General features: G+C 39.2%; 1 protein-coding gene across 3 annotated transcripts in view; it reads right to left on the bottom strand.

The window, feature by feature from the left end:
* Window positions 1-24860, bottom strand: part of PDSS2 (decaprenyl diphosphate synthase subunit 2) — a 200474-nt gene that overhangs the window by 57912 nt on the left and 117702 nt on the right. For 2 of the 3 annotated variants that reach the window (XM_070419293.1, XM_070419296.1), the window contains exon 4: window positions 10408-10482. The exons of the other annotated variant lie outside the window; for it this stretch is intronic. In XM_070419293.1, the coding sequence (XP_070275394.1) occupies window positions 10408-10482 (75 nt within the window). The remainder of the gene's footprint in view (window positions 1-10407; window positions 10483-24860) is intronic. 3 annotated transcript variants of the gene reach the window in all.

Raw genomic sequence — 24860 nt, 5'->3', positions numbered from 1 at the left:
GGACAAGCTTACCCTGATGCCTATTGTTAATGCCATTGGTGATGCTTTCCTAGGTCTCTACTAATGTACCATTCAGAATATCTGAGGGCACTTACAGGTATTGATAAGAAGAAATAAATAACCTAAATAGCCTGATCGTTTTTAAAGCAATTGAATTGGTAGTAAAAAAAAAAGTCCCCACAAAGAAAGGTTCAGATGGCTTCACTAGTGAACATTATTAAACATTTAAGGAAGAAATAGCACTAATTCTACACAAACTCTTCTAAAAAATTAAAAAGAGGAAAATACTTCCCAATTCATTTTGAGGCTGGCATTATTGTGGTACTCACATCAAAGACATTACAAAGAATTAAAAAATGACAGGCCAATATTCCTCATGAATATAGATGCAGAAATAAACACAATTTTTAAAAATAAACACAATTTTAGCATATCAAATCCTACAATCCTATATAATAAAAGGTTAATATGCAAATCGACTGAATGGAGGAACGACCGGTCGCTATGATGCGCAGTGACCACCAGGGGGCAGACGCTCAAGGCAGGAGCTGCCCCCTGATGGTCACTGCGCTCCCACAGGGGGCAGCGCCACTCGCCAGAAGCCCTGAGCTGGGTTCATGGCTGGAGAGTGCAGTGGTGGTGGCGGGAGCCTCTCCCACCTCTGCGGCTGCGCTAAGGATGTCCGACTGCTGGCTTAGGCGACTGCTGCCTGTGGAGAGAGGGCCTAAGCCGGCTGTCAAACATCCCTTAAGGGCTCCCAGACTGCAAGAGGGCACAGGCCAGGCTGAGGGACCCCACCCCCCTGACCCCAGTGCACAAATCTCGTGCATCAGGCCTCTAGTATATATAAAAAATTGCATCATAATCAAGTGAGGTTTATTTCAGAAATGCAAGGTTGGTTTAACATTTGAAAATCAACCCATTAATTCACCATATTAACACACTAGAAAAGAATCTAAAAAAGAAAAAGGCTAAAAAATAAAATTATGATCAGTAAAAACAGAAAAAAACTGTTAGAATCCAACATTAATTCCTGATAAAAACTCTCAGGAAATTAGAAATATAACGGAGCTTCTTTACTAATCAAGAACCTCTACAAAAACAAAAACGTGTATCTCACTTAATGATAAAATACTGAATGTTTTCCTTCTAGCATCAGGAACAAGGCAAGGATGTTCATTCTCACCACTTCAACATCGTATTGGAGGGTATAGTTGTTGGGTTTGAGATTTGGTTTTACCGTGCCATATAAAATAATGAGTTAGCCTGTTACTGTTTTGCAGATGCCAACAGAAGACACAAGTCTCCTGGGTCATACACAAAGGACTTTATTATTCGTGGCACAGCAAGAAGCATATATATCAACATATTTGTGTTGGTTACTCTTGGCCCCAAGTCCTGCAGGGGCAATGAAAAGGGCTCAGATGGATACTATGCCTTCAGTGGATTTGTGTTATAGCTAAAGAATACTGTGTTTTGGGGAACCACTGCTTTTCTAGCAAGCTAGTAAGCAAGCCTACTCTTTGGGAGTGATAGATATGTTTATTATCTTGATTGTGATGATAGTTGCATTGGTGCACATATATATCAAACCACACCAGACTGTGCACTTTAAATATTTGCAGATTGTTGCACATCAATAAAGGTGTCCCCCCCGCCCCGCCCAAAAAAGAGAAAAATCTTCCATTCTAAGCATTCTAGACCTTTCTATACCATTAATTTAACCAATATTTTTGGGCTACTACTAATGTGTTAGACACTGGTTGGGAATACAATGGTAAATAAAATCCCTCTTCCTATAGAGCTTATATTCTTATAGGAGGAGACTAAAAAGAATAAATAAAACACTAAATGATGACAACTTTGATTAAGAAAAAGAGAATTAAGTAGGGTGGCTACTTCAGATGCGTGGGGTGTTCTCTCTGGGAGGATAGTACTGAAGTAGAGATAAAATATCAAGAAGGGGCCAACCATGTTGAAGACGGAGAACACCTCTGGCATTCATTATTTTGGTTGCCTGACTGTTCTCATTTCCCTTCAATCTCTTGTAAATGACTGCTGAATTAACTTTCCCAAAGGTTAATCTGATCATATTATTCCTGTGTCTAAAAGTCTTCAATCCCTCTCTTATCTCAATTACTATATGATGTTAGTGCTACAATCTGGCATTACAGTCTTCATGCATGTGATAGAATCTACCTTTCCATTCTTTTCACTATTTCTTTACTTTTATATTGGACTTGAAAGCTGCCTGAGAGCCAAAGGATGATAAGCATAAAGATAAAACAAATAAATGGACAGAAATTATTTTGTCCCACAAAAACATAATAATATTCCTCATAAGAGCATAGTTGACTGAAAACATAATCTGTGCTTGGAAAAAAAAATAGAATGGATGTTTACAATTTTAGTGATTCTGTTAAAACCAGTTCTTTTCCAAGAGAACTGGATTTTCTTTAAAACCTCATTTTCCCAAGACTGGGGCCAACCTAATGAGCAGAACTTTTGAAGACAGGGAAGAGGTGTGCTGTTCCCCATCTCAACACCAAAATGAGTTGAAGACACTTCCCTTGCAGAGGACCTTGATTAGACTCCTAGAAAGGAAACAGGAATGGGTGGGAAATAAATAATAGTCAGAAAAAGAGTGTGTTGAGGTCCCCAAGACCACCCTCAGCTTTGATGATTTATTAGGAGGATTCACAGGACTCAGGATATAGTTGGACTCACAGCTATGGCTTATCACAGCAAAAGGATACAAAGCAAAACTAGCCAAGGAAAAAGGTACATGAGATGAAGTCTGGAGGAAACCAGGTGCAAGTTTCTAAGAGTCTTTCCTCTACCAGTGAAGTCACACAGGATGTGCTTAATTTCTCCCAGAATTAACACATGTGAATGAACACATGTGATAACACATATGAAATGTGTTACCTGCCAGGGAAATTCATCGGAGACTCAGTGCTCAGGATTTTTTGTTGGGGTTGGTCATGCAAGTATCCTCTACCTAGCAGGTGCCAAAATCTCAGTCTCCCAGAAGTAAAGTAGATGTTGAGCATAAACCACACTGTGTGTAGAAACACTGCTGAGAATGGTGAAAACACTCCTAAAATTTAGGTTCCCAGATGCCAGTCAAGGGTCAACCTTACAAATAGGCTTTTCTAAGGATAGTAAAATCCTTTTCTGCACAAGGATGTGCAATATGAATATGTTGCAAATTTTCACATGCAAAAATTCTTATTTTTTAATTAAAAAATCTCACTTTCAGAATTTTTTAAAAAATATATATTTTATTGATTTTTTACAGAGAGGAAGGGAGAGGGATAGAGAGTTAGAAACATCGATCAGCTGCCTCCTGCACACTCCCTACTGGGGATGTGCCCGCAACCAAGGTACATGCCCTTGACCAGAATCAAACCTGGGACCCTTGAGTCCGCAGGCCGATGCTCTCTCCACTAAGCCAAACCGGTTAGGGCTCAGAATTTTTTATATACAGGATGTTCATAACGATTTTGTTTCTATCAGTAAAAAAAAAGGCAAACAAGTATGCAAAAATTGTGCAATGGCTTAGTAAATTATAATATAGTAGTATAAAGCAATTAAGTAGCCATTAAAATTGTATTTCTTTTTAAAAGATGTTTTTATTGATTTCAGAGAGGAAGGGATTGGGAGAAAGAGATAGAACCATCAATGATGGGAGAGAATCACTGATTGGCTGCCTCCTGCATGCCCTGCACCTGGGATTAGCCCTCAACCCAGGCATATGCCCTGACCAGGAACTGAACCGTGAACTCCTGGTTCATAGGTTGACACTGAACCACTGAGCCACACTGGCCAGGCAAAATTATATTTCTGAGGAACAAAAATGATTATTCTAGGGAGTAAATCAGTATATATCTATATCTATATATTCCAAAATGGGAGAAATGCAGAATGAATCCAGAAGGAAATACATTAGAATATAATCATGACTCATTTCTGGAGGATGGTTTATAGAAAATAATTTTTATTTCCTTCTTAACCTTTTTCTATGCTTTCAATTTTTATTTAATGAACATGTATTCTTTTCTAACTAGGAAATAAGTTATAATAATAAGATAATTATGTTTTAAAAGATTTTAGATATAAAGGTCTGTGGATTTAAAGCAAAGATTTTTGCTAAAGTGTTAAATACTTAGTGTGTACAGTGAGTAACATGAGTACAATGTATACAGCTGCTTGATTCTCAGAATGGCAAACGACCATTTAAAATGCACTTTTTCGCCCTAACCGGTTTGGCTGAGTGGATAGAGCATTGGCCTGTGGAATGGAAGGGTCCCAGGTTCGATTCCGGAAGGTCAAGGGCATGCACCTTGGTTGCGGGCACATCCCCAGTGAGGGGTGTGCAGGAGGCAGCTGATCGATGTTTCTCTCTCATCGATGTTTCTAACTCTCTATCCCTCTCCCTTCCTCTTTGTAAAAAATCAATAAAATATATTTAAAAAAAATAAAATGCACTTTTTCTATTTAATATGCTTCTTTCTTCAATTAGCTAACATTGAAAAAACAGTAGAGAGGGGAGATTTTATAAACATTAAAGAAAGTACATTAACTAATTTTTATTCTAAGGAAGAAATGGTTCACAAACTAGCAAATCTAAAAATAAAAATGCTTTTTTTGAAAACTAGAACAAAGGATGAATTTCCTGAATTACTTTGAATGTTTACATGATCACAATTTATCTGCAATCTGTATTACTAAAATAAGTCACACACATTTTCGAAGTTTTAAGAAGGGTTAGATAATTACACTACAAACTTCTGGAGAAGGTGATTTCAAACGTATTCAGTTCCAATTCCCCTCCATGTGCTTTAACCCATCTCCCTCATTACACAGACACTGCTCCACAGAAAGCTATTTTTGTATTGCCAGATAGATTCTCCAGCACCGCATCAAGTAGCAGCTGTACAGAAAACAGACCACTATTTATCCACTTCTCCCTAGACAGATGAAGTGGCTTGCAGCTTATTTTAAATCACAAAGCAATTCTTTTGTGACTGAATTGGCCCAAGGCTAGGGAGGTTGTGCAACTCACTTCCCACGTGACCTCCACTTGTGGTGGCTCCCAGGTCCTGGCAGAACAGGAAAACCTTGAAGAACTCTATGTGGGGCAGTGCTCTGTTTGCCTCTGAATTGGCTCCTGGGCCAAGTCAGAAAAACCGAATTCTGAAAAGTCATTTCAATGGCAAGTACACTTAGAGAAGGGGTGGGTTCAGGGACCAGAACTTTTCCGGTTAGGTAGAGAAATGTGGTTAACGTAAACTGAACATGGGGCACAAATGGAGGATCAAAAAGACACGCTAAACAGTGGTTGAGCGTTCACCTGTGAACCAGGAGGTCTGGGTTCGATTCTAAGTCCGGGAACATGCCCAGGTTGCAGGCTTGATCCCCAGTGTGGGGCAAGTGTGCAGGAGGCAGCCAATCAATGATTCTCTCTCATCATTGATGTTTCTCTCTATCCCTCTCCCTTCATCTCTGAAATCAATAAAAAATATATTATTAAAAAAACCACACACACACACAACAAAAACCCCACACCTACTGCCTCAGTTCAGCTATGCAATTTTTTTGCTCCATATATATCTTACCTAATAATAGAAAAACATGTAAATTGACTGTCCCTCCACTACGCTCACCAGCCAATCAGGAGAGTATGCAAATCAACCCAACAAAGATGGCGGTTAATTTGCATACATAGGCGCGAAGCAGCCAGAGCCGCGAAGACTGAAGGCTCCGGCCAGAGTGAAGGCCTGGGTCCCAGGTGCCAGAGGAGAACCAGTGCCGGCAGCCAAGGGAAGGGAAGGCCTATTGCACGAACCTCTTCGTGCAACAGGCCTCTAATATATATATATATATATATATATATGTATATATATATATATATATATAAAATAAATCTTTATTGTTCAGATTTACAGTTGTTCCTTTTTTCTCCCCATAGCTCCCCTCCACCCAGTTCCCACTGCACCCCATGCCCTTACCGCACCCTCCATGGTCCTCGTCCATAGGTGTTCGATTTTTGTCCAGTCTCTTCCCGCACCCCCCTTTCCACCCGAGAATTGTCAGTCCACGCCTTTTCTATGCCCCTGATTCTATTATATTCACCAGTTTATTCTGTTCATCAGATTTTTTATTCACTTGATTTTTAGATTCACTTGTTGATAGGTATGTATTTGTTGTCACTTTGTTGTTCATAATTTTTATCTTTACCTTTTTCTTCTTCTTCCTCTTCTTAAAGAATACCCTTCAGCATTTCATATAATACTGGTTTGGTGGTGATGAACTCCTTTAGCTTGTTCTTATCTGTGAAGCTCTTTATCTGACCTTCAATTCTAAATGATGCTTTGCTGGGTAGAGTAATCTTGGTTGTAGGTTCTTGCTATTCATCACTTTGAATATTTATTGCCACTCCCTTCTGGCCTGCATAGTTTCTGTTGAGAAATCAACTGACAGTTGTATGGGTACTCCCTTGTACGTAACTGTTTTTCCCTTGCTGCTTTTAATATTCTCTCTGTTTTTTGCCCTTGGCATTTTAATTATGATGTGTCCTGGTGTGGTCCTCTTTGGATTCCTCTTGTTTGGGGTTCTCTGTGCTTCCAGGACTTGTAAGTCTATTTCTTTGACCAGGTAGGGGAAGTTTTCTGTCATTATTTCTTCAAATAGGTTTTCAATATCTTGCTCTCTCTCTTCTTCTGGCACCCCCATAATTTGGATGTTGGTACGCTTGAAGTTGTCCCAGAGGCTCCTTACACTATCTTCATATTTTTGTATTCATTTTTCCTTTTGCTTTTCCGGTTGCGTGTTTTTTGCTTCTTTGTATTTCAAATTTTTGACTTTATTCTTGGGATCCTCTAGTCTGCTGTTGGATTTCTGTATATTATTCTTTATTTCAGTCAGTATATGCTTAATTTCTAATTGGTCCTTTTTCATATCTTTGAGGGTCTCACTAAATTTCTCAGAGGTTTCTAGAAGATTCTTGAGTAACCTTATAACTGTGGTTTTGAACTCTATATCCAGTAGTAGTTTGATTTCCTCCATTTCTTTCTTGTGACATGTTTCTTTGTCTCCGCATTTTGGCTGCTTCCCTGTGTTGAGAGAGTGTCCTTGTGTGGTAGGTGTCCTATAGGGCCCAGTGGCTCAGTCTCCCCAATTACCTGAGGTGGACACTCTTGGTGCACCCCTTTGTGTGCTGTGTGCACAGTCTTGTAGTTAAGCCTTGATTGCTGTTGGTAACACTGGGAGGAACTGACCTCCAGGCCAATTGGCTGTGAGGGCCAGCTGTGTCTACAATGGGAGAACTGCTGTGCTGGATGTCTCAGTGGGGCTTTGGTGCTCACTGAGTCTGCCCCTTGAGTGTGTCGCTTATGGATGTGAAGAGCTGTAGTCTATATGATCTCACACTGACCTCTGGGTACACTGTCTCTTGGATCCCCAAGGAGGTGCAAAGTCAGCCACTGCCTGAGACCACCCACCAGGAGCTACAGAGAGATCTTCAGATTCCTCCTCTTTGTTTGGGGTTTGAGGCCCAGCTGTGAAGCAATGCAAGCTGCTGTTGCAGGGTCTTAGGCCTTTTGGAAGCTTTGGAGTTCTCTGATCCAGCTGCAGATTGTTAGGTTTAAGGTTGCAAAATGACAGGCCATTCATATGCAAAAGTTGCTGCGCACAGCTTGGGTGGGGTTGTAAATTGGGTGGGGCGGGTTCAGGGAATTATCAGGGTAGAGCAAACAGCAATGGCTGCTAGTCAACCCTTCTCTGGAGATGTCCCTGGGTCTCTGTGTCCCGTGGCCCCATGCAGGAACGATGATCGTTGCGAGCACCTCTGAGAGAAAGCCGCCCTTGCATTCCAGCCAGATGCCAGACAGTCTAGTTTCTCCCTGTATGAGTCTGGGTCCCCCGAGTCTTGCCCAGAACTGGAGTTCAGAGCAATCAGGAGCTTGTATCTCCTTCCACAGAGCACCCAGTTTCCAGCCCGTTTCGCGCGCCTCCGTACCTCCGCACTTTCACACCTCCTACCAGCTTCAATGCGCTTTTTTCTTTCCTTCTAGTTGTATAACTTCCACTCAATCAGCTTTCCTGTTCTGGTTCTGGATGATATTTGTTTTGTCTTTTAGTAGGAGTTTTGATGTGGTTGTGAGAGGCAGCAAGTACAGGTGCTTACCTATGCTGCCATCTTGGTTGTCCTCCATTATATATTTTTAAAAAGCATTTTAAATAGTTTGGCTATATTCAGAAATGTAACTGCTTAAAAAAGGTCTCTAGTGCATTAAAGGACTGTGTTTGGGGAGGTGGTGGGGAAAGAGGGCAGATGAACAAAGTATTACTATAGTTTCTTTTGAGTAAAACCTACTCACTAATCAAAGTCAGCAACTGCTGCTTGCTACATGGTAGGTCATATATGATCAACAGTCCTTCAAAGACTTTTTTGCTGCTTCATGTTTTCTTCTTCCCAGGAAGAAACAGATAATATGTGACTTGGAGTAAAAAAACCTGGGTTCAGTCCCTGTCAAAATATGCATTAACAATTTCCAGGCACTATATTTTCCTGCCATTTGTCACTTCTGAATTTTAGGCTTTACCTCTATGAAGTGGGTATACCAACAAATGTCCCCTTTTCATAGGTGATTGTGTAGAAAAAAGTATAAGCAAACTGTAAAGTGCTATCTAAGCATTTATTATTGCTGTTTCTACTACATCTTCCTGACATATAGAAAGTACTCAACAAACCTTCACAAACTTATTAATGAACTGGGCTAATTATAGTGGGCAAATGGCAATAGTGGCTAAATCATGAACCTTTAAACCAATAACACTTTTACTTCAAACTTAATGGATATTTAATATTTTACATAAAACTAAGTTGAACACCTTAAAAATATCCCAGGGGAAAACAATGCCTTGACTGCCAGAAGAGGTCACTGTATTCATCATATACAGGTGAATCCCAGGTATGGTAGATAGATACTAGCAAAGCAGGTTTCATTTAGTTATAGAGGCAGTAGAATGAGAGGTTAAGAGCCTGAGCTCAGGGGTTTAAATCTCAACTAACAAGTTGTATGACTGTAGGCAAATTGCTTAATCTTTTCTAAATCTCAGTTTTCACATACATTAAAAGAGAAATGCAGTAGCATAGACTAGTACGATTTCTGTGAAGATTAAGTGTAAAAACATAGGTGAATACTTACCATAGTGATGCCTGGTTAGCTATCGATCTTCATCAGGCTATCTACAGGATGACTTACTATGAGTGGAACTAAACCAGGAGTCCTCCATTTTACAATCTGCTATTAACCTTTAGCCATGGTGTATTATGGTATCTTTTTGACAAACACAGCAAAGGGGGACCACTGTGGTCATATATCCTACCAGGTCATCACATGCCACTATGCTGCTTGGGTGACCTTGTATATGCTTACTGGGAACTGTAGTTCCCTGCCCTGAATATTAGCAGACGTCCAAAAGTATAATTCTTCACATTTCACTAACCACTTTCTGAACCATACAGACTCCCTGGGTTATACTTTCCAATTTCTTATCCACATTGCTCATGCTCTATGTTTCACTTCCAATAAAATTTATCTTTTTTCAAATGGAAATGTCAAAAAGCTTAAGATGTGCATACATGCATACTTTTTCTCATTTGCAGTGAGTGAAATCCTGCTAATACAGAAGCTATAACAGTGAAACACTATGATAGGAACTCCTTATAATAGTATATACCATGTTAAATGATGATGGTGGTCAATGAAGCAATTGCTTCACATTCAATATCCTAGTGAAATGTATTAACTACATTAAAAAAAAAGAGAGAGAACCTACCTCTTCTTGAGATGTCCTGCTAAGTGAGTAAAAACCTTAATTCTAGATCTATAAAATTTATCAAAATAACCCAACTGTGAAACCATTGAGATTCTTATCACTGATAATTAATAGTGCAGTAAATTCTGGATCTTGGATATAAAAGACATTCCTCCTTCATGCCCTCAACAGTCATCTTCTTGAAATCATGCCTACTCCTCTGGGACTGGGAAGGCCCCTCCTCTGGGGCAAGGCTGGGCCCAAGTCACCTTAGCACGAGCTGTCCCTCCAGCCTGCCTATCTGTGACAGTGCTACCTGCCAGCAGCATCCTGGTGTCTACTGGGCTGCTGCAGATTGAACAGACTGTGAATCCAGCTAGAGGATAAGAGGTTGTTTTAATTGGCTAAATCTGTGATGTACTAAGCGTATGGCCATGAATTTGTAGCCAAAACACTAATCTAAAAAAAATGTCATGTGCAATTAAAACAGAAAACAAAAACGACATTTTCACTCATCAATTCTAGTTTTGCCACAAGGGTTTTTAAACTAACATTTTACAATGACTACCAAATCCTTACCTTTGCTGAAATAGAATTTTCATGGTATACTCCTTGTACCAAGTCCCTAAGGGCACTTGCTAAAAGTTCCACAACCTAAAAACAAGATAAAAAATTAAAAGAAACAATTTAAAAAATGTATCTGCATTTTTACCTCAGAAGGCCTCTGAAGGCTTAGGAGCAAGGCAGTATTTGTGTTTGATAGAGAAAAAAACAGGGTTATGTGCAAAGATTCTGGCAAGTGGCACTGCCCACCTGGATAGTAAGAGCTGTGATCCAATTTTTTCAGTCATAAGTTAAGCAAAAAAATCTTGTAAGCACAGCATTTAACTAATATACATGAAAATCCAGTAATAGCCATTTTGAACATAAAATTAAATTTCATGTAACTAATGAAATTTTAACCCAATTTATTTTCTGTATGTTTATTTCTGTCAGGTGGGTACTTTTTCAATATCCCCATTTTGGGAGCCATTACAATGCTAATATTCATACTTAATATAGAAAGAAAAGCAAATGCAAAAGAATACTAGTAGTTAACCTTTCCAATGTGTTCATTTTGTTGTATTTAAAATGCACTATTGATATATTCAATGTAGGGACTCTGGGTCAAACATACCTTATTTTCAAATCTGAAGATTTTTACAGAAACATTATATTGAAATCGTATTCATTAAAACTTATTAATTTCAAGGTCCAGGCTATTTTAAAAAACCACACACACAATCAAGCAAAATCAAAAGCTTTGAACTTGTTCCAGAATGTAAAACAAGCAGAAAACAGTAAATCGTCTCTTTGGAACTACTGTACAATTTAGAGTTGTTTGCATTAACCATCTTAATTCAAAAGGATAAAATAGTGCTATTTATTATAATGATCACAGCAGCCATTTCAAACAAAAATTCCTCAAGGGAACTCTATCCACTTCTTATGAAGTCTTACTATCTTGTATATTTAGCTTCCAATATTATGCAGTTCTGTATCTGATTCTCACTCTTTGTTTCCTAAAATTTAGCTCAGTTTTGATTGAATTAAAGGATTTTGTTTCAGCTTTTATCATTCTTGTAATTGAAGACGTTATTAAGCCAAAGGATACAGACCCAAACATCAAGATATTTCAATTTCAGGTACCCTGGATTTAATAGACATTTTCTTAGAGGCAAATTATATTAATTTGTAGAAAGGTTTGCTTTACAATTTTAACACATGAGCACTTATCTCCAAATTTATATTTACATATATACTGTATAACACACACAAGGCAGCTGATATGGAAATTTTGCTGATTAAAGGCATGTCTTTTTCTAGCTCCTCAAATAGGTTAATTTGTAAGACCTATACAAAATCTTTTTTTTTTTTTTAATCGCATTGCCCTTTAGGTAACCAAATGCTTAAGAAATATTGTAGCAATATGAGCTGCAGAGGAACTGGAAGGACAATGATCCTACAGTGTTACCAGATGTGTTGAGTTATTTAAGTGGGGAAAAGAGAAAAATGAATGGACTTCCCCCCCTGAAGGTATCAGATAAGCCCTAGTCCCAAATCCAGGAGGACTGAGTATCGCCAATAGGTCTATGAAAGACTGTAACTAAATGCACAGCATCAGATTGGATTACAGTTTATACAAGCAACATCCCAAGATCCTCCTGATGGCTGGACACATAATACAGGTCAATCACTTACTAAGAAATGTTATGGTTTTGAAACAGTTTGAGCTCTGAGACCAGCACTGGTAAAGCGAAGAGGGATTTACAAAGATAAAGTCTGACACTAAACGTCAAAATGACGGTATGAACTTTTAATAAAGAATATGGATCTGTATTCCTTTACTTTCATAAAATTCCAGACCAGGCAGAAGCAAGAAAAACAGTTTATTCTCTGATTTGTCTTCTCTTAATGCAATCAGCATATACAGGCAGACCTGTATTTACAAGTTCATAATCTGTAAATGACCTATTCTTCCAAATGGTCATATGTACTTGGACAGAATATACCTTCATAGCCAATGACATTCATCATGGAACAAACTGGACTATTGTGGGTTAACAAGTCCGGGAAGATAAGAAATTATGAAAAGCAGGAATAGCCTACGGGAGTTGAATGTGTCCCAGGCAAGGTGACTTACTCAGTGCACACATAAATCTCTTTCCATTGCCTAAAAAGTTTACTTTTTAAAAAATATATTTTTATTGATTTCAGAGAGAAAGTGAGAGGGAGATAGAAACATCAATGATGAGAGAGACCCATTGATCAGCTGCCTCCTGCATGACCCCCTGGGGATCAAGCCCGCAACCTGGACATGCGCCCTTGACCAACATTGAACCCAGGACTCTTCAGTCTGCAGGCCAAGGCTCTATTCACTGAGCCAAATCAGCTAGGGCTGAAATGTTTACTTTTAAAGTTACACCAAAGAGAGATGTGTTTAAGTATCATCCTCCTTAAAATTGCAAATATTTGCAGGAAGACCGCAGGGCTACCAGCTACACTACTTTAACAAAACTAATATTTTCTTTATTATACTAGAGGCCCGGTGCACAAAATTAATGCACTGGAGGGAGGTGTCCCTCAGCCCGGCCTGTGCCCTCTCACCCTCAGGGAGCCCCTACCCTGTCGGGGCTCCGTGATGGATCACCCCAGCAGAGAGAGGCCCTGCCCACCCACTGCAGTGCTCCCACTGGGTAGCGTGGGCCTCCCTCTTTGGGGCAATCGATCATGGGGCTCCGCCATCCATCATCCCCAAGAAGTAGGCCCTGCCCACCTGGCTAGGGCTCCGCAATGGATCGCCGCCACAGAGGGAGGCCCCGCCCACCCGCGCAGCACCACTGCGCGGTAGCCTGGGCCTCCTTCTTTGGGGCAATTGTGAAGCCCCTCGATTGATTGCCTCGCAGGCCGATGGCCTGGGCCTCCCTCTGCAGGGCAATCATGGGGCAATGGCCAGGCCCCTAACCAATCGCATTGCACCTGCCTTGGCTGGTCTGGCACCAGTGGGTGTCATAGTGTGGTCTTCCAGATGGTCATCCATCATCCGGATGGTTGATCTGCTATTTGGCTGATTTGCATATTACACTTTTATTATTATAGATGGCTTACCACCTCCGGCATTCACCTGTTTAGACACCTATTATACTAAAACATAAGGAAGCAGTTGCTTAATAATAATATTTCTTCAGACTCTTGAGGAATAATCTGTTCAAGCAACCCAAAATGGTAGCCAGGACAATGGCAGCCAGAGGATAATCCAGAAGCCTAAATGCTGGACCTCCTGAGGCTGAGTCCAAGGCCCAGACTTCTTGTGCTTTAGATAAGAGCAACCCTGAGAAACACTGAAGGACTTTTGTTTCTCAAGTCCAAGGGGCCAAGCAAACACTTTCTAAAGAAGATAGTCTGAAAGAGCCTGAATGTTAGCCACTCTCAGAAGCCCAACAGATTAGACTGGAATGACACAGAGCAGGTGAGGAGCCAGAGGCTTCAGTCCTTACTACTTATTTCATTGTGAGATTTGGGGCAAATCAATGAATTTCTCTAAGCTTTGGCTTTCCTCAACTATAAAACAAGGAATGTTGCAGAATATAATTCCTTAAAGTCCCTTCCAGTTCTAAGGTTCTGAGCTTCTAGAAATGTAAATCTTAGTATTTATAATTAGACATGTAAATGTAAAAACTACTTTTATGATAATCTTTCGTTTTCTCACAGACCTTTTCTTCTGTCTGAACTCTAGTGATCATTTGTGAAACTTTTTGTACCCAATCCATCTTGGCTCCAATACCTAGAATCAAAAGGAAACAATTTCCATTTTTTAAAAACGATTCTGACTGGTAGCCCATCCCATCAGCAGTAAAAAAGCCCTACTTAAGTCAATTGCTGAGATCTGGGTTTTGGCGGGCTCTAAGGCTTGGGAGTAATTCTCACTTATTGGATTCAGATGACATCAGGGTTGAGTGTAAAACTGCATCAAACAAACAATGGCACTAGTTGTGCACTTCATTTCCTTCTCTAGTGAGTAAATATTAGAGCACTTAGAAAAGCATCTGAACATAATAAATCTCATTGAGTGTTAACTTATTAATCTCCTATACTTCCATATTATTACTCTATATTCAATATAAATCGTGGATAGATGAAAGGCACAGATTAGAAACCAAGATTATAGTGCAGGGGTGGGCAAACTTTTTGACTCGAGGGCCACAATGGGTTCTTAAACTGGACCAGAGGGCTGGAACAAAAGCATGGATGGAGTGTTTGTGTGAACTAATATAAATTCAAAGTAAACATCATTACATAAAAGGGTACGGTCTTTTTTTTTTTTTTAGTTTTATTCATTTCAAACGGGCCATAGTTTGCCCACGGCTGTTATAGTGTCTTTTACGTCATGTGCCCAAACAGCTAATCTAATAAAAGACAAACATGCAAATTGACGTACCTTCACTATGCTTTAAGCCACGCCCACCAGCCAATCAGAGCGACTATATGCAAATTAACCCAACCAAGATGGCGGCCGGCAGCCACGGAGCTGAAGCGAGCAGGAGGCTTGGTTGCTCCAGTGATGGAAGAAGCCAAGCTTCCCGGCCAGCTCTGAGCTCCACTGAAGGCAACAAAGTTTCAATTATAGAAGGTAAATAAATCCCAGAATAAAAAAGAAAAAAGAAAAAAAGGAGAGGCTGGGAGCTTCTGTCGCCAGGGTGGGGGGGGTGGGGGAGGGCTTGGCCAGCCTGAAAACGGCCCTCAGCCCCTCACCCAGGCTGGCCAGGCACCCCAGTGGGGACCCCCATCCTGAAGGGGGTGTGACCAGCTGCAAACAGCTATCAGCCCCTCACCCAGGCTGGCCAGGTATCCCAGTGGGGACCCCCACCCTGAAGGGAGTGTGGCCAGCCTGCAAACACCCATCAGCCCCTCACCCAGGCTGGCCAGGCATCTCAGCGGGACCCCCACCCTGATCTGGGACACCCTTCAGGGCAAACCAGCCGGCCCCCAACCATGTACCAGGCCTCTATCCTATATAATAAAAGGGTAATATGTAAACTGACCCTAACAGCAGAGCGACTGGGAATCGCTGGTCACTATGACACACACTGACCACCAGGGGGCAGACACTCAATGCAGGAGCTGCCCCCTGGTGGTCAGTGCACTCCCACAGGGGGAGCTCTGCTCAGCCACAAGCCAGGCTGATGGCTGCCAGTACAGCGGTGGTGGTGGGAGCCTCTCCCGCCTCCTCAGCAGCGCTAAGGATGTCCGACTACAGCTTAGGCCTGCTCCCTGCTGGCAAGTGGACATCCCCCGAGGGCTCCTGGGCTGCCAGAGTGATGTCTGACTGCCAGCTTAGGCCCAATTCCCCAGGGAGCGGGCCTAAACCAGCAGGTGGTCATCCCCCAAGGGGTCCCAGACTGCAAGAGGGCACAGGCCAGACTGAGGGACCCCCCCCCCCCCCAGTGCACAAATTTTTGTGCACCGGGCCTCTAGTTTTAGAAGAAAGTGGGTTTTAATTCAACAACAGAGCACACAAAAAGATTATTTTAACCAAATCAGAGATCTCTGTAATATTGATTTGTTGCATCCTGAAATAATTTCAGATTATATGATGGTCACTATCAATGTTATAAAATTACTTTAGCAGTATAGAGAGTAAACAAAAAGGATATTATTTTCTTCATTTGTGCATTTCTGGAGGTTGTAAAAATAGAATTGCTTACCTGTACATTCAAATGCAAAAATGCTTTTCTCTCCAATTTGTGCCATATGTTTAAATATGACTCTATAGCAATGCTGCACATTATCCCCAATCTTCTAACACCTTGGATTTCAGTGAGCCAGAAGTGGTAACCATTCACAATGGCATTGTTATGAGCTGGCTTCTCCTGTCACCTCATTTTTTGGCATCCAGGAAGGTCATGCAGAAAAGTAAGTGAACAGTGTTCTTCCTTCCAACTGGTATTCTTAAGCAACTGTCGATCTTTCTCATTTCACTCCCTACCCTCTCACCAAAAGAAAGGAATAGGTAATATTCATATGCACCTAAACCTTAGCACACATATCTGATACAATTGACCTTTGAAATAAATTTCATAAACAGTTATTTTACAGGACAAATTTCACCAATTTTAGGGGAATATATAATATATCTTTTGGCAAAAGGGTAACTACAATTCAATGATTTTTTTAACCAAAAAACTAAAGTGATGTCTACCCTTATAAAAGGTGTTGTGATGATTATGCCCTGAATTATAATAAAATTCTCTTTATAAAAAATAGAAATTGAGAGAAGTAGTAAGAACACAACAGTGACCAAAAAATATCCTCACTTATACTGCCATGCAAAGTTGTCTGTAACATATTCTTAAGGTGGGTAAAAAGCTGGTTACACAAAAGAATAGCATGATATGTATTTTAAAAACAAAAATGAGGCCAATTTATGTGTTTAAACATGTCGAGAAAAAAGTGTAAAAGGAAAGATAATAATATTGACAATGTGTAAATGGTAAGATTCTGGATGATTTTTTAAAAATATGTTTATACTGACTTTACAGAGAGAGGAAGGGAGAGGGAGAAAGAGAGAAGCATTGATTGGCTGCCTCTTGCACTCCCCATACTGGGGATTGAGTCTGCAACCTGGGCATGTTCCCTGACTGGAATTGAACCGGTGACCTTTTGGTACATGGGGCAATGCTCAACCAACTGAGCCACAACAGCCAGGGCTATTCAGGATGACTTTTTTTTTTTTTAAATATATTTTATTGATTTTTTACAGAGAGGAAGGGAGAGAGATAGAAAGTTAGAAACATCGATGAGAGAGAAACATCGATTAGCTGCGTCCTGCACATCTCCCACTGGGGATGTGCCCGCAACCCAGGTACATGCCCTTGACCGGAATCAAACCTGGGACCCTTCAGTCCGCAGGCCGACGCTCTATCCACTGAGCCAAACCGGTTTCGGCAGTTCAGGATGACTTTTAATTAAAATTTTTTTCTTCAACTTTTCTGAATTGCTTAAATTTACAACATTACATTTCCTCCCTCTTTATTATACTGCTTTAATAATCAGATAAAACAATAAACCTACTTCCATGGAGGGGAGAACATGGGGAAGAATACCCTGCTTTTGGTCTCAGAGAAGCTTCATGCTGTGCTGTGTTCAAATTCATTTATGGAATATATCAATCAACAGTCCCTGGATTAGCAAGAACAGGATCCGCAAGCTGGTAAGCATTCTGTGTAGACAAGTTATTCCTTTCCCAATAAATGGGAATAATGTCAGTTAGTATTTGACAGATGGAATAAACTCACCAGAGTTGTAGATGTGTAACTAGGAAACTGGAACACTTTGGTTTGAGCAGAACACCTATCCTAAGTTAAAAGTAAAATGCAGCTAAATTTTTAGAAAAAATGTTAACTATAAACTAATGTGGCCCAATCAAAGCTAGCCAGCATAAGCTAACTGAGCTGATATAATAAGGCAGTAGAATTGTATTTTACTTCACTTAAAAAAGGTTGCTACATATGCAATATGCTTGGTAGGTATATAAAAACTGTGGAGGCTATTACAGATTTATAATCTTCTTTCAAAAACTTGTGCTGGAAAGGTAATTTTAATGATGGTTTTTACTCCAGTGTGGAATGACAAGACAACATGTGATCCATCACTCTATTTAGGAGGCAAATGAACACATGGCCCTCAGCCTTTACTACTCTTTACAGCTGCTAGTAAAGGAAACAGTCGTGTGTGCACGCATCTGCAGTGCTGATGGCATTAATTACACGCAAATTTATTGCACTCCCCACCCCCCCCCAGAACAAATAGTGCATAAAGCAGTAGCAAAGGAAAGTGCCCTTGGGGAAGAATTATTTCTCATATACATCCTGGGAGGAACAAAAGAGGAATTTAATGTAAACATGTCCTTTTCAAAGAGCTTTGGCACTTGAAGGAATATTGCTAAGGTTTTTTTTTTTTTTTTTTTTAATACACAAAACCTATATTGTCACTAAAGAAGTCTTACAGAAAAATACATTTATAGATAAAGGATGCTGAATAGCCTGCTAATGGTAACCAGAGCAGTTAGCAACACTCTTTAGTTCCTCTTCATACAAATGAGGCACAAAGTATTTGAGAGATGCATTTAAAGAGGGAAAGACAACACTACCAAGGTAAGGTAGACAAGGAATGGCGAAGGAATAGTGCTCACCCATAAAGAGACCAATAATAACCTCTAACATTTGTAAAGCACTTTATCATTTATAAATTGGGTTTAAGCAAACTACTTTCAGCCACATGGATTCAGTCTTCAGTGCGCAGCCAGAGCTACCACGCTGGCAGGCTCAATGGAGAAGCAACCTTGAAAGAACACGGGGAGCAGGAGCAGTGGCCAAATAAGGGGTGAATCTACTCACCCACCACCTGGGCACACACTACCCAGATGAGCCCTAATCTGCAGTGCTGATTAATATAAATGAGGGGCTTTAATACAGCCACTGATGAAGTCTATGAAAGAATGGCTTCTCCACTTCTTCCTATCAGACAAAGACTAGATTTAATGAAGACAATGATGAAAGGTCTGTTGCAATAAACATACCACTAACTCACAGGAGTTCTGGAGGAAGCTTCTAACTTGGCTTTTTGAAGGGAGCCTTTTCAATGCTGCCAAATGCGTAAGGCCGGGCTTATTTGTGGGAGGGATGGCAATCTGTTCTAGTGAGCTGGAAGTTCTTTCTGGCTAAGGGGGAAGAGCAGAGAGAGAAATGGCACTACCAGTGGGACAGGTGCAGCAAAAACTAAGCAAATTGATAATCTTAATTTTTAATTTAGAACAGCTGATACACTGGTTTATAAACTCTAACTACTAGTAACATTTGTCAAAAAGCATTCAGGAAAATTTAGTGAACTAAAGAAAAGTATAAAATCATAACTGATAAAGCTTACAAGAAATGGGCCACAAGTTCAGAAAAACAGCTTGAATCTGAAGTGTTAAAATGTAATACCACTAGTGTACTCATTTAAGAAACATTTGCTGATAGCCTACTATGTGCCTGGTACCATACTAATGAAAGCAGTTATAGCCTTATATAGCCCATTAATTTGTGTTTGATCACTTAAAAGGTTAATACATAGGTAAGCTGCATGTCCTCTGGCCAAGTCAAATGAATTCTATGGGCCTCAGTTTGCTGGTCTAGGTAAGAGGTGTCTGCTTTATCAACAGTAAGACTCATAATCAGAAATAATTAAATGTGCAGGTATATGCATTTTTTTATTCATAATGATTGTGAGGAATAGTTAATTAGCCAAAAATGTGGATGTTAGTCCAACAATTTGTTCACCTTTTGAACGAAGGTGCATGGTTTCTGGCCTTCTGTTTGTACTGAGCAATAACAAATAATCATTTATTTACTTAAACAATGATTAGTTCCCTGAAAAGGTAGCAGATAATTTAAAATGCTTAAATAAAGATTAACTTCTCATAAGAAATAAAGGAGAAGATGATTTCTAGGTTAAAAGTTGGTTAGGCTAAGTAGCATTACTACAAAAAGTGTAAATAGCTGAGAACTGAATGCTTAGTCATGAAACAAAATAATTCTGACATTATCATATCAATCTTGTTGGTTTATATCATTGATGTAGACTTTTAGCTTCGATCCTACAAGATTTATAAAAACAATCGGCTTAAACTACATTTGGACAAAGAGTTAAAAATTTCAGGATTTTTATGGGATTCACACATATGTCTTGAAAATTCCAAGGATATAAAATGTTTTGGGTAACACAAGTCTCTTTTCAGCTTGACCAGTTCCCTTTAAATTGGCCACACTAAAAGGCAGATGTTTGTAATTTAGAGACATCCCAAGGTTTGTTTCAAAGGCAGCTACAGAAATAAAAACGTGAATCATATGCATTAAAACCCATGCATCTTGTTTAAGATTGTAATTGTATTTCTTCCAAACACCTCCACAGATCTCTAAAATGTGTTTCAATGGAATTCTAAAAATAACTTGGCCCTACTGGTACTACATTCTAAAAATTCAGGTAATCTTTTCTTCCTTCCTTCAAAAATTCAGGCAGTAGAAACTTGAGACTGGTTGCACTGTACCCTGGAATCAGATATTGCATACCCTTGGGTTAGAAATTCCCCAGTTTATAAAGATACACAATTAGCTTTTTAAACTGGTACCTCCAATGCTTACTTAGCACAATGCACACAAAAATTTTTATTGAATTACCAATACTGTTCTAACATGTAAATTAGTTATATCAATCAGAACTATTTAAAGACAAATTTGCAGTTATCATTTCGTTTTATCACTATTTTCAGAAATTTACATTTGCATATCACCTTATAGCTTTTAAAGTCTTGAACAAATGAAGCTGTATAAGTTCCTCATCACAAATGTGCCGTCAAGCTGAGTTTCTTAATTTAGGGTATTGCTTTAGATTGCTGAATTATGCATCTACATATGCAGACCTCTGGCATTTATAAAAGACTTTGGGTTCTCTATTATATCTCTGATTTTATAAACAATTTTTTCTTGATTCTTTTAATCCTTCATATTTCATGCTGTTTTCAGGATCTGGTAGTATGTTGTAAATTTAGACCCTTTCCTACAATACTCAGAATTACAGAATATTGGAGCAAGAACATAGGGGGATGAAGATAATGCTGCCTTATTTTACAGATGAGAAAACTAAGAAAATAAGTTGCCTTTGCTTAATAATTATTTCTCTAAAATGTTTCCAAAGACCCTACTGATGCTTGTATTGAAATATTCCAATATCTAAAAACTACTAGTTGTTTAAAATATAAATTCCAGGATCAGGAACTGTAACATTGCTGACAAAAAGCTGTTGGCTTGTTACTTTTCTACTTTGGTTAAGCATGAGGGTTTTGGAGCCAAATGGCCTGGATTTAGACAGCAGTGCTACCATTTAGTAGCAGCAACACTGCGAAGAAATTACTTAACCCTTTCCTGTACTTCAGAAGGGATTAAATGTATTTATACATATAAAGCAATTACAACACTGCCTACTATATAAGTACTCAAAAATATGTTAATATTATGTTTAAATGTTTAGTAGTAATTCTAATATTAAATATTCTACATCACGAGGTTCCTAATTTCATTTATAAGTGGGGTAATTAAGACATTAAACAGACTGGGAAGAAAAAAGATCTGAACCTGGAATTCTGAGAGGTAAAATGAGTAACCAATGTTAAATGGCTAATTAAAAAAAAAAAAAGCCAGAGATAGGAATTAAGTCCACAGACTTCTACCTCAGGGCTCTTCCCACTTCTCTTAGTAGCTTTATATGGCATCTCTGAGGAGTATAAAATAGGTAAGTGCCTATATAGCTCAACACATTAGAAAACGTAAGTGATCCACAAGAGTGTAGCTGAAGCTGCTTAGTAGTGAAATAGGTAATCTGATATTCTAAAGAGGGAAATTGTCCTTTAAAAAACTAAAGGCTGGACATACAGTATAGGTTTGGTGTTTACCGATGTCTGACTGACTAAAGACAATTAAGCCACATGAATAATAACAAACAATTTAATGCATTTTCCAAACGGCTTAAAATGAAACTTCTTTGGCAGAGCTATACTTTCCAACAAACTCACTTTAATGTTTTCACAGTTTACAATATCAGAAATGACCTCAGGGTCAGGCATTTGTCGGTTAATGACCTGTTGGGCTAATGGCCTTCAGCTTTGCCTTGGGCACATAAGTCCTCCAGTAGGTCATTAGCTGCCAGAAAAGGGCTCTTCCCCAATCACTATTGCTAAATAAATAAAATTTGCTCCTGGGTTAAGGCCTCATAAGCCAACTTTAGCTTAGAGTGATTTTTTTTTGTTTTTGTTGAGGATTTACAACTCTGAGGATTTGAGAAAATGATGGAAATGCTAAAATCAGGATTATATCAATACAACTCAGCTATACTAGTATGTGGCTACTAATGAAAAGTTGTCACATGGATCCTTTTGGATGCCCTTAAATTTTATTTTGCTTACGATGTTTGGTGCTCATACCACATTTCTCCAATATACGAGGTTATAAATGGTGGTTATGTTCCCAGGACAGCCCACAAAAGCTTGGTTAGTCTGTACATAAGGAATACTATATACTTGCAATTAAAAATAGAATAGAAAACCATAATTATCTAATACCTGCAGTTAAGCAAAATAAAAAACCAAAACCAAACAGGAACTGTTGTAAAATAAATATTGATAAGTTACAGGTAAATTTGGTTTAATAAGAGGATCAAGGTAGAGAAACTGGTTCTATCTTATGCCTATTGCATTTCTAATTGTATGGTTTTCCTTTTTCTGAACACAAGAGTATAACAAGCTTTACTCTGATGTTTTAAAACTCCACATGAAGTTTCTTGGCTTATTTTTCCTCTTGAAAGGAGAAGGCAAAAGATGGATGGTGATTTTTCTGAAAAAAAGGTAACAGAAGGAATGAAAAACTGGAGGAAAAGAACCGAAATCAACTGAGTTGTGAACTGTAAGAGACAAAGAAAGGGCACTGTGTATAAGTCTACTGGGTGAAGAAAGGATGGGTGTAGAAGACATGAGGTAAGGTTGCTGAGGATGCAAAGGAAGGAACGAGCTGTTCATCTGCCCCGTACTTTTGTAAACTCCTAACTCAGGAAATTCCTTGAGTAAAATCATTAGAAAGTCAAAAGAAGAGTACTAAATAACTCAAGCTGGAAAACAGACTTTTGGCTTTGGAAACATAGAATTTATGTCAGGAAAATGAAGGGGGGAAAATGGTTTAATTAATTTTGTTTCTGGAAACTAGAAAAAGGGATTTAGAAAAATTGAGGTTGCTAAGTGTACTATAAAATTGCTATAATCAATATATTTCTATCTCTCATGGCCAACTGTGGGGTGGGGTTCAACTCCACCAATATCTTCAGAGGAATTATTTTTGTTGAACACAGACTTTTTTTTTTAAAGAGCTTCTATGAATGTCAGGCACATGGAAGAAATGCTTTTCTTGCTCTTCTTCCTTGTTATCTATGTTTGACACAGACACTCAGAGAAGTATCCATATCCATTTACATGACGGCATTTGACCTGCCTATGCCAAAAGGTACTTTGTTTCGTTGTTTTATGGCACCAAAAGGGCAAAGTTTAAGGTTTTAATGAGATAAATTTTAAAAGATGATATTTTGTCTTCTTATACGTCTCAAACATTAATCGCTTATCACTTTTACTTTAAAGATCAAGGAAGCAAGCTCAGAACACATAGTGTCAGTTTAATATGTGGTTACATAAGCAATTGATAAGAAAGAACTGTGGGAAAATTAATTTGGGGATTTTGAAATTGTAACTTTATGATGCATTTTGACTTTTCTATTTAATTTATATGAAGATGGTTTCCTTTATTGTTACAATATATGACACCCACTTAACCTCTGTACCACATTTACTCTTGTCATGAAAACCTACATTTGAGTGGGTTATATGTAGAAAAGAACATTAATCATGGGTGTGAAACTAGGATAGCTGAAAGATATTAATTCAATAATTTCCACAAGTAAAATAGTGCCAACAAGATTATAAACACACAAGATCACAATAATGCCTATTTTAAACGACTACGATAGAGAAAAACTTAAATTTCATATGACATAGCATGTTTTTAGGTTTCACTTTTCAATATGAATTTAAAAATAAAATTAGTATAACAGATAAGACCAACATTAAATAACCAATAGCAGGCTATTTATTAAAATATATAGATGGTATAAAATGAGGTGATTTATATGTATAAATTGAGCATATTTATACAAACAAAATTCTTCCTTGTAAATAACATATTTATGCCTTTAGGAAAATAAAGTTAACATATGGAAATACATCAGCTATATATGAAGTACATCTGTGCCACTGGTTACTTTGAAATATAAATCACTAATGCTTAGTACAATAGCCCTCAGGAGTGACATGATAACATTCTAGGTGTTTAGACAAGATTCAGGCTCACTCACAGTCCCTCATCTGATGTATAATGATAGGTCCATTAAATGAAGATGACTACAAATATAAGAAAAATAACATTGTGAATTCAATTATTTAAATACTAGGGCTATCACTATACTAGAGGCCCGGTGCATAAAAATTCATGCACTGGAGTGGGGAGGGGGGGAGAACCCTCAGCCTGGCCTGCACCCTCTCACAATCCGGGAGCCCTCAGGGGCGGGAGGCGACCCGGCAATCAGGGGAAGGCAACGCCTCATCACACCTCTACTGCTGCCACTGCTGGCAGCGTAAGCCTCGGCCGGCCCTGGTTACCTGAGCCTCGGGTGGCCCTGGGCAGCTGGGAAGCTGCCATCTGAGGCTTGCCTGCGCCTTGGACCGGCCCCGGGTGGCTGGGGGGCTAAAGGGACTGGGTGCCGCCATCTTGTGGCTGTGGGCGCTGCCACCTTTGAGGGCATGGCAGTCAATTAGCATATTCCCTCCTTACTGGCTGTGGGCACTGCCATCTTTGCGACGG

Source organism: Myotis yumanensis, unplaced genomic scaffold (genome assembly GCF_028538775.1).
Source record: "Myotis yumanensis isolate MYYU_CA2020_CCGP unplaced genomic scaffold, mMyoYum1.0.hap1 SCAF_6, whole genome shotgun sequence".
Taxonomy (NCBI): Eukaryota; Metazoa; Chordata; class Mammalia; order Chiroptera; family Vespertilionidae; genus Myotis; species Myotis yumanensis.
This window is presented reverse-complemented; position numbering and strand designations above follow the sequence as displayed.